The following is a 10499-nucleotide window of genomic DNA, read 5'->3' on the forward strand; positions in this document are numbered from 1 at the left end:
ACAGTACTGAGCTACTTTCATTACTCTTTTACTCTCCACTTTAGGTCTTCTTGGATTATCATTCAGTACTGACCACTCTCGGAAACCATACTCGCAATTGATTGCAAAGTTAGCATCTGCTAAGGTTGCTTCTCTTTATTGTGCTTGCCATTTTACTCCTGATTCCATTTTCTACTTTTACTAACCTCTTATTTATCTGTGTATGGAATACTGTTGTTGTATTTGGGTTGATTGTTCTAATGATGCTCTTTTTTTTCAAGATTAACCACAATGTAACAATGTTTTTATACAGTATAACATTGTAGTTATACTGCTATATATAGTTGCAGTTATACTGCTCTATTTGCTATATACATTGTAGTTATAGTGCTATAGTTATATTTACAATATACATTGTAGTTGCTACATACAATGTAGTTAGACCTGCTCTATTTCCTATATACATCTACATGCATTGTAATCCGATTGTAGGTCTAACTACATTGTAACAAAATCATTTACTAAAGTCACATCCTTTTACTGTATTTGTCTTTCCATACTCTAAAAACATTTATTCAATTAGCTTTTTTCCTTGCACATTAATGTTTTGGAACTCTCTCCCTCATCTTTATGTTTTCCTGACTTATACAACCTATAATTTTTAAGTCTTCTATCAACCATTTCCTTGCTCTTCAACTCTATTCTTTGTTTTTTAGTAACTCCCAATTTAATTGTTGTTGCTTGCAGCTTTTTTGGTGCAATTTAACTAATTCACTCTAAACTTTTTTATAGTGAATTTGTTTTGAAAAAAAGATGAAAAAATTGTTTAACCAAAAATAGATATTGCTTGTTGTTTAATTGAAGTTTAAATTGCTAGCCGTTTATAATTTATAATGTATTTTAAAATGGGTTTTAGTACTTTTTATAATTTTTAAAAACTATGAGTTTATATATTTTAGAACATATTCTTATTTGAATATTCTTTTTACCTGTACTTTGATTTTACTTGACTTTAGTAAACTTATTTATACTTATGTTAAAACTTACTTTTCATATTATGTGACAACTAAAAGTCTGAACAAATTTTGTATAAACATAAAAAATATGAAGAATTAATACATTATTCTAATACTTGCAACCATTTTCTATTTTGTTACAAAATTATTACTTAATTTATGATTAAAATGAAAAAAAAAGCATATAAGAAATATAAAATAATAAAAATAGAAAACTAGATTTTTTGGATTTGCATTTAGATAAGAATAAAAGCTGATTGTAAATCATTTTAAATAAAAAACCAAAGTGTACTATGTTTATACTAAAAATAAAGGAGAGCAGCATAGGGTCAAAAAAGTTGGATGTGGTGGAAAAGCAAAAAAGACTTCTACAAATCCAAAAAACGGTCCTAAAAAGCCATTTGCTCAATGCAACTAAGGCAAAGAACAAACTTGTAAAAAAAAAAAGGCCAATAATTTTAAATTCAATTGGTTGTTAGTAGCTTTATATTTATTGGTATTTAATTTATGCAAATAATTAATTGTAGATAATAGCAAAATATTATAAACAGAAGCATCTCTGTTATAACAGTTTTGCAGGAAATATATCAATGTAATTATATAGATATCTTGAAGTGTTTGTTTGACATTATTTGTTAACTTATTACAATTTAATACATTTGTGTTGGTTTATTTATGAAAAATATGCTATTTTTAAAAGCAGTTGATATAAATTATGTAACATATGCCATTTTGTACTGTGCTAATAACAAAAAGTATTTTGTCCTAATACATTACTGAAGCCATAATAGCTATTTGTATGGACTTAATGTTCAAAGATATAACTGTTTTTATAAAAATAAGTTGAAAGTAACTTGAGTTACTTTTAAATTATTGTTATAAATATAAAACGAACCAACAGTCCATTATTTTCTTGAAAGAAACGTTAACTTAAGGAGGTACTATAAATTTATGTCTATATAATATAAGACTTTATTAACAATATTTTGATGTTTGAGATATGATTTTTCATTAAATATATCATGTGATTTTATTGATATAATATATCATTTTCTTTCGTCAAGTTATGCACTAAACTCAACAAAAACCAACATAAAAAATATAAGCTTTCACTTTCATGCATAACCTTTATGGGTACAATATATAACGTTTTTATTAGGCCAAGGCATGCCAAGGTCTTATAAAACATTTACTTCAAATAAAGATTTATATTAGGTTTTGGCATGGCTGCTACCTATTAGTTAGTTTTCTATAAAAATAATTAAAATAAAAATGAAGCATGGCAACATATAATTATAGTTAATGAAAACATATTACTTATTTTTCATTATAACATCTTAAAATGCTATATTTATGTATATATCATTAATAAATATTTTTAAAGTTAATATTTTTAAATATTAACTGTATTATTAATTAAATATTAACAGAACACTAAAATAAAAATCCTGTTAAAAATTCATTTCCATTCTCAGAAAATTTATTTGCAGGAATTTCAGTTTTGTCCAATAAACATTTATTTCAGATATACTTGAGATTGATTTATTTAGACATTACTGTGGATGAGCGAAAATTATGCAGCTGCAATTTTGATGAAATATTATGTAGTTTATCTTTGAATGTTATTCCATTTTTTGATTCAAAGAAATATTCTTTTGACAAGTAGTCTGATAAATATTCTTTTGACAAGTAGTAGAATCTAAATGTCCTTGCCATATCATGGATACATTTCAATCATTCAAAATAGAACTTCTGTTTCTGTATGTTCATGTTCTTTCACTATCTTTCTTATTGTGTGTTGATGGTTTTGAGTTTTATAGCCCTTGTTAAAGTTTTTATGAAATTTTAGTCAAAGCAAATTTAATATCACATGCTTACTATGGTGGTTTTTACTTGAACTATTTTTACTGAATTGAAAGTTATTTCCTCTTCTTCCGCATTTGCTGATATTTAGAGACTATTCTTAACATGAGTGGGGCATGTATTATTAGGTTATGTTGGTATTTTCTTCGTGAGGATTGCTATTGGTTTGTCCTATATAAGTTCTTTTAAATAAGCTCAATGCAAAAAAGTTTGATTGTAGAGAAACAAAATATTTTCAATTGTTAAAAACTTTTTCAAAGCTTTAACGCTCATAAAACTATAAAGCCTTAAATGTTAATAAAACATTGTTGGCTTATGAACTAATGTCCTTTCAATGTCAAATAATAGGTATGAAGGATGGCTCAATTCTTTCAATCCTTCCATGTCAAAACTAATTTACTTGAACTTTTGCGATAGTCAATGCCATGTTTGTAATCTTTGGTGTCAATGATTTATTTGATTTCTACCTATTTGAGTAAGGGTGAGCTTCTTTACTCTATTTTCTATGTTCAGCAGAGGTTGATAAAATGAATGAGCTGTATCATTAGAGCGATGTATATTAATTGGAAATGCACAACAAGGATAATCACCTCCTTTTTGTTGTGGAATCTCAAACTGACAGGCAGGTGCATCACTGTGAAAAAATGTAATTAATTATATCATTAATTTTTTCACCATTTATATCAATAGGCTCTCATAAGTCTGTTATTTTTGTTTCTGGTAATTGTGTAAAGAAATTGTCTATCAATTGATGAATAAGGAGCAAATATATAAAGTTCAGGTTTTTCAATCTGAGCTTGAACATCAATTTCATAATTATGAATTTCAAAATACTCCTTTTCAGTGTAATATATTGCTTTATAATACACACAGTTCACCATAAACACTAAAAGTAGATAGGTTGTTTATACTAGATCCATCATGCCAAATTTGAATGTTTCTTTTTCTGTTAAAATATAATAGTTTATTTCACAAACCCTTAAGTGTGTGAATGCTATTGTCATTTTCATTTATGTGATTTAGTTGTTCTTTAACCTTATCACTGCCCATTTAATTTCATTGGGCAATGACAAAAGTCAACACCTTTACTTAAATAGAAACTGTTTTACAATATAACCCTCATTTGTTAATAACTTTTTTATGCTAGTTCAGTAAAATTGATTTTTGTACCTGATATAAGAAACAACTTCTCTCCAACAATTGTTTTCATTCCATTTATTTGTGTAATTTCCCAGTATAATTTTTAAGTTTATTTGGATTTTTTTCATTATGAATTTTTGAATTTGCAAAACCTTAAAAAATGTTAACTAAAATTATAATGTTAACGAAAATGTTAAATTAAATGTTAAATAAAAAACAACTGCTGTTTCTTTAAAGCATTTTTCAACACTGCACTTGAATAACCCATGCTAATTTCATTTTTTTTTTGGTCAGTACTTGATGGTTTCTGAATTAAGTTTGAATCAGGTATGAGGGGTATCGCATTTTTTATTGACATAAAAGAGTGTTGTTTTTGAAATTTTCTACTTGCTTCACACAATAACATACTCGCGCAACTTATTAAATTTTCTTTGCTTCCAGTTGCCATTCACTTCATTTGAGAAGAGAAAATTAGCTTCTCTTTTTTGTAAAATTTTGTGTTTGTTGGGATTAACACATTTTAAGCATAAAGCTCAACACATTTGTGACAGTTAGAGAATCTGTGTCAACGTTTTTATATTAAACTAAGTTTTTTTAATGCATTTAAAGAAAATGAGTCCATTATCATATCTTTTTTGCATCACATGGTTTAGAAAGATAACATATTTTTGCCTTAATCTTAGGAAAATTTCAACAATGAGTGTCATAAGAGACAGCCAAATTTTTTTTTTTTTTTTTTGACTGGTGAATACTGAATTATATTGATCAATTCTTTGTTGTAATGAAACCTTTGACATAAGCAGGAATTTATTACAATAAATTTGACATAGCCACCATGACAATCGATCTTTTATAGACATAGTGATGATCTATAAAGTTTAAATAGTAAAAAGTATTATATTAATTGATATCACTTTACAGTCACTTTAATTTAAAAAAATTCTTTTAAAGTAAATTTAAATTTACTTTAATTCTAAAAAATTCTCTTTTTTTAAATTAATTACGCATTCTAAATGGAATGAATTATTTTTTCAAAATTTCCAAAGAAGTTCTGAGTATTTCAAAAAATGATACTAAATACCAAAAACAGTTTTTTGAATAGGGTTAAATTTGTAACTATTTATGCAAAAACGACTTTTGTAGAAACATTTACACTACCATAGTTTATCTGAATCTAACATAACATTGTTAAACTTACTCATTGAGGTGTGGTATTGAAACTAATATATTCAATTTTCATAAAAAAGTGTTGTTTTTTTTATGGATATTTTTCCAAAAAATGTCTATGCTCATCTATAACCAAACCTCGCAGTACTTTATTTTAAAAACTGCATCTTTTCTAAATACAACTACGCTTGACAATTTGTTATAGTTTCATTACTTTTACCAGATTATAATAGTGGTTAAAAAAATCTTTCCATACATATCTAATATGTCATACTTTTTGATGAAAAAATTTATATAAATTGCAATTGAAAAAATTTATATTTTTGTTCAAAAAAACATGTACCACTTAATTGAGTGATCAAAAGGATGGTATTTCAAAGACTTGCAATACAATTTAACGTATCACAACCGTACATATCCAAATTTAAAAATGAAAAACCAGTGTTCATTATTATAAAAAATATAAAATATAAAGAACAGCGACCCTCAAGCTGTTTGATTAAATGCTGCAGATTAGTTTTGATTTTTCAACTTATTTATTATTCAGAATTAATTCTTTTTTGAATAAATGCAAATGAGTACAAACCAAAAAAAAAAATAGACCAAAATAACTAAGATTTGCAAAGTTCAAACAAAAAACTATTTACACTATTTTGTTCTGTTATTTGCACTATTTTATGCAAACTTTAAAAACATTTTGATTAAAATAATGCAAAAAAAAAAGTTATAAACATTACTTGAAATAAATTGAATTAAACCAAAAAACTACCCAAACATGAAAATTCTGGAAACAGATAAATTTTATTCTATATACAAACTTGAACGAACAAATGTTGTTGTTTTCAATGTAAAAATATAAATAATATATCAAATTCAATATAAATTTATGTTGTTTATGTAGCTCGAGAAAATATTTTTTTACGGTTATTCAAAAAAAAGAGCCTAAGAAATTGTAATGTTTCGTCTTCTTATTTATTATAAGAGAGAGAAATGCTTTCATATTTGTTTGACATTTATTTATATATCTATATATTAAATTGTTACAACAACCTATAATATTAACTGTGTGTAGTCTTCTCATGTTGTTATTTCAACCAACATTGAGTTTAGCACTAAGGCTTTTAAGCAATATTTCCTCGTGAGGAATTAGTCTTTTAGGGAATGCTTTAGCAACTATTTTCTGTATAATTCTCTAAAGGGAATTACTTATTCTACAATTGCTTATCGTTATTCTGAACGATTGTTAAAAATTATTGACCAAAAGGAATTGTTTGCGTAACAATCATTACAGAAATTAAAAAGAAAAAAATCTGTGCATGTTTCTTTCTACTTTATATGTATCTGTAATTAAATCTGTGTATTATTAATTACAGACAAAAAAAAGTTTTTAAAAATTAAATTAGTAATATTAATTAATTCTTTTTGATATAGAATTGACTGACAAGCAATTTATTCATTTTTTAATGAAAAATTTTCATAATAAACTATTTCTATGATATATAATATCAATACCAAAATATTATAACATTTAGAAAATATAAAACTTTAAATGGTATTTTTAATGGGATCCCCAAGTGGCCAAACAAGTTGTGTTCCTACCTTACACAAACCTTAGAAATTAAGAGTTAATTAAACATGCTTAAACAAAATATACATTAGGATATTAAAAAAAACTTATTTATTTTTAACACCATATCATTTTTTGCAAAGGAATTGTTGATTTTTTCTTTTAAAAGTAATCGAATTTGATTTAATCCTTCAAATGAGTATTTTGTTCTAGTTAAATTATACTTCAATTTTTATGTTTCTTTTCTTTTGAAAAAAATAACTCAATGATAATTTGCTATTATAAATAGAATTTTTTCAAAACTAATTTATATATTTATAATAACATCATATATTTATAATAACTTTATTATTTTTTTAAATAGAAATGCAGCTAAAAAGTTTTATTATAATTGCAAGTTAAAAAAGCAAAAACCAAGATTAGTGTATAAATTAAATCATTTAAAAAAACCTTTACCGTAAATACAACATTCATATACACAATACAATGTATGCGAATGTATTGTGTATACACAATACATTCATTAAACAAAACAGATATTTTTATTAAAAAAAAAAACTAAGCAGAATTGTAAGTCTAAGCTAGGCTCAGAAACAAAAGTAAGATATTGAATTTACAAAAAAGCTAAAAAAGTTTTTTGTTAATATCTCGATAAAAATTTTGTTTTGGTAAGTTTAACTAACTCAAAACATTTTTTCTAAGGTTTATTTTAAAAATTTACAGCACTTGGGGATCTCTTTAATAATTTTTTACTTTTTTTTAGAAAAAAAATTTATATATAACAGATTTTTACAAAAGTCTACAACATAGATTTAATTGTGTAATTATAAAACATAACTAGGGGTTGTCCATAAATTACACCATGCTTGAGGGGGAGGGGGGGAGAGAAGCGGTTAGTGGTTTTGTGACAACTCATACGAAACTTGTTAAAGAGTTACGATATTGTGATGAGGGGAGGGGGTCAAAAACATTCAAAAATTGGCGATGTAATTTGTGGACAGTGCTGATAGAGTTTACACAAAAATTATAGTTATAAAACGTAATGCATGGTTAACAAAAATTACAATTTTTTAATGTGTTTATTTGCTTTTATTTAACAATGTTGGACTTTATTAATATTGAAATTTATAACTTATAGAATTTTTATTTGGGTACAATAGTTTAGGCGCCCATATCGATCAAACGGTATGGGAATACATTTGGGTACAGCATTGTATAAACACAACTTTATAGTACTTAGGAACCACTTTAACAAAAAATACTCATACTATGATCTTTCAAAATATCCAAATGGCTCCAAATCTTTAATTTAGAAAGTTAAAAAATTTGTCATACAAAAACGATACCAACAGTTAAGCATTCTAATAAATGGGTTATTAGCAATAATAAAAGTATTGCAAATAAGAAAAATAAAGGTATAAATTTAGGTTGTTGATAGCCTACTGATAAAAGTATTGCATAGTATTTGCTAAAGTAGCAAATAAAACAACTTTGCAGCTATTGCATAAAAGCTGTACACTTTTTGGCAAAGAATCTCAAAACCTATATATTTAAAAAATGTTCTCCTAAACATTAATAGCTTTAATAGTCATCTCTTCATCCTCAACCCATTGTGTACAACAAAAAGGAAAAAAGAGGCCTGGCAGAAGTATCATGGAAAAATTTACATCAACTTTCAGTAGTGGCAGGAGAGGCACCTGATGCTTCAATAGCTGTTTTGTACTGGTAAAAAGTCAAACCTGTCAAAGACAGTTAAGTTGACTTAACTGTCATTGACAAAATTGATAAAGTTAATATAATTATAAAAATTAAATAACACATAAAACCTATGAACTATAACATATCTACTTTTATTGTCGTTCTTCATTATTATAGTTATTGTTTTAACTATAATAAAAAAAGAAAAAAAAAGAAATGAAAATCTATTAAGTATATAACATATAAAACCAATATCCCTGATTTCTCCTTAATTTCTTCACAAAATCAACCAAATTGCCCTGATAGATCCCTGATTTTCTTCAAGTTATCTGAATTCTCTGGCTTTTCATTGTTTTCCTTGATCCTGCAGACAGCCTGTATTGTTTTTAAAATTTATTTTACGTGTATTCTGACCCTTAACTTTGATTTATCTTCAATTTATGTTGAGTAGAATTAATTGAGTTATTTTTAAAGAAAATATAAACTGGAATTTTTTTAGGAGACAAAAGTTTAGAACGTTGACAAAATAATTTCCGCAAGGTCTCGTAATATCTTTGAAAAACTATGACAATTGCTTTAAAATTTTACCTTCTAATCCTTCTAAAGCAAGTTCTTCGATTGCAGTCTCAATTAAATCCATTAAAAATAATCATGGATGTTATTCTTCTACTTTTAAATTTAATTAAATGTCAGTTTAAAAAAGCAAAAATCTAATTTTTGATTATAAAAATGTCTTTGTTGTTTCTTAAACTGGATACTAAGTCGAAACAGCAACATTCATTAAAAAATTGTTTGTATTTTAATTGATATAAACGCACGAGGTTACTAAAAATAAATACAACAGTTTTTTATTAAATTTTATTAAGTACTAATCTACAACGCTTGCTTAAAACTCACTCCGTCGTTTAATCGTGTGACTCGATTAAAAATCACTCGAAAAAAAGTGGCCTTTTACAAAGGAGCAATAAGCGTCGCCACGCTTAGTGCTCTGTATGTCCTCAGTAAAATATTTAATGGTTCTCAGATTAATAACCTATAATTAAATAAAAACTTCTACTATGGATGTAACTCTTTATTTACCCGTGGATGTACCGAGATGCTATATCACCTCGTTATGGAGTCATAAAAGTCTACAAGCCTAAAAGAAAATTACCCGATGCGAGTTATCGTAAGCAATATTGGAACAGTTACATACACAATTTCGAAATTCTTAACTGATATGATACAACCCATTCTCAATAAGAACAACACACATTTAAAAAACTCTCAATAATTTGTAAACTTAGCTAAATCATGGAATATTGACAAAGATGAAATCCAAGTGTCTTTTGATATCATTAGTTTATATTCTTCAGTCACAGTAAAGCAAGCAATAATTGTCCTTATTGATAGATTAAAAAATGATCCTAGCTTTACATCAAAATTTACCTTTGATGAAATAAAAGCACTTTTAGATATTTTTTGCATTGTTATTTTTTACTCGAACACGACATTTATGAACTAGAAGATTTTGGACCTATTGGTTTTGGACTTATGGTAGTAGTTGTGGAGTGTTTTCTACAGTTTCACAAAAGTTGTGCTATTGCACAAGCGATTTCCAATAACATTCATTTAAAGTCATTTAAAAGATATGTTGATGACTCCTATTCTCGTTTTAACTCTACTAAAGATGCGAAAAACTTTTTGATATTACTTAATAACCAACATAAAAATATTCAGTACACCGTGGAAATCGAAAATGAAAATAACACGCTAAACTTCCATGACATAACTATTATTAACAATAAAACTGGTACGTACGATTTTAAAGTTTACCGTAAAGATGCAATAACTAACGTCCAAATCAAACCTAACTCATACCATGATCCAAAAATTATAAGCGGAGTTTTCAAAGAATTTGTTCATAGGGCATTAAATTTATGCTCTGATAATAATATTGAACAAGAATTATTATTTCTAATTGATGTTTTTATAGAAAATGGTTATAAAAAAAAACAAGTCTGAAAAATATTATAAAAACCACTAAAGAAAATTTACATAATAAAATACAAATTATTGAAACTCAGCAT

The 10499-nt window shown here is 26.0% G+C and overlaps 1 protein-coding gene across 1 annotated transcript in view; it reads right to left on the reverse strand.

The window, feature by feature from the left end:
- LOC105845686 (general transcription factor 3C polypeptide 1) overlaps window positions 1–9361 on the reverse strand; it is a 141230-nt gene extending 131869 nt beyond the window's left edge. The window contains exon 1 of the mRNA XM_065817745.1: window positions 9019–9361. Within this exon, the coding sequence (XP_065673817.1) occupies window positions 9019–9070 (52 nt within the window). The 5' untranslated portion in view covers window positions 9071–9361. The remainder of the gene's footprint in view (window positions 1–9018) is intronic.
- Window positions 9362–10499: the final 1138 nt, after the last annotated feature.

This window comes from Hydra vulgaris, chromosome 14, assembly GCF_038396675.1.
Source record: "Hydra vulgaris chromosome 14, alternate assembly HydraT2T_AEP".
Classification (NCBI taxonomy): Eukaryota; Metazoa; Cnidaria; class Hydrozoa; order Anthoathecata; family Hydridae; genus Hydra; species Hydra vulgaris.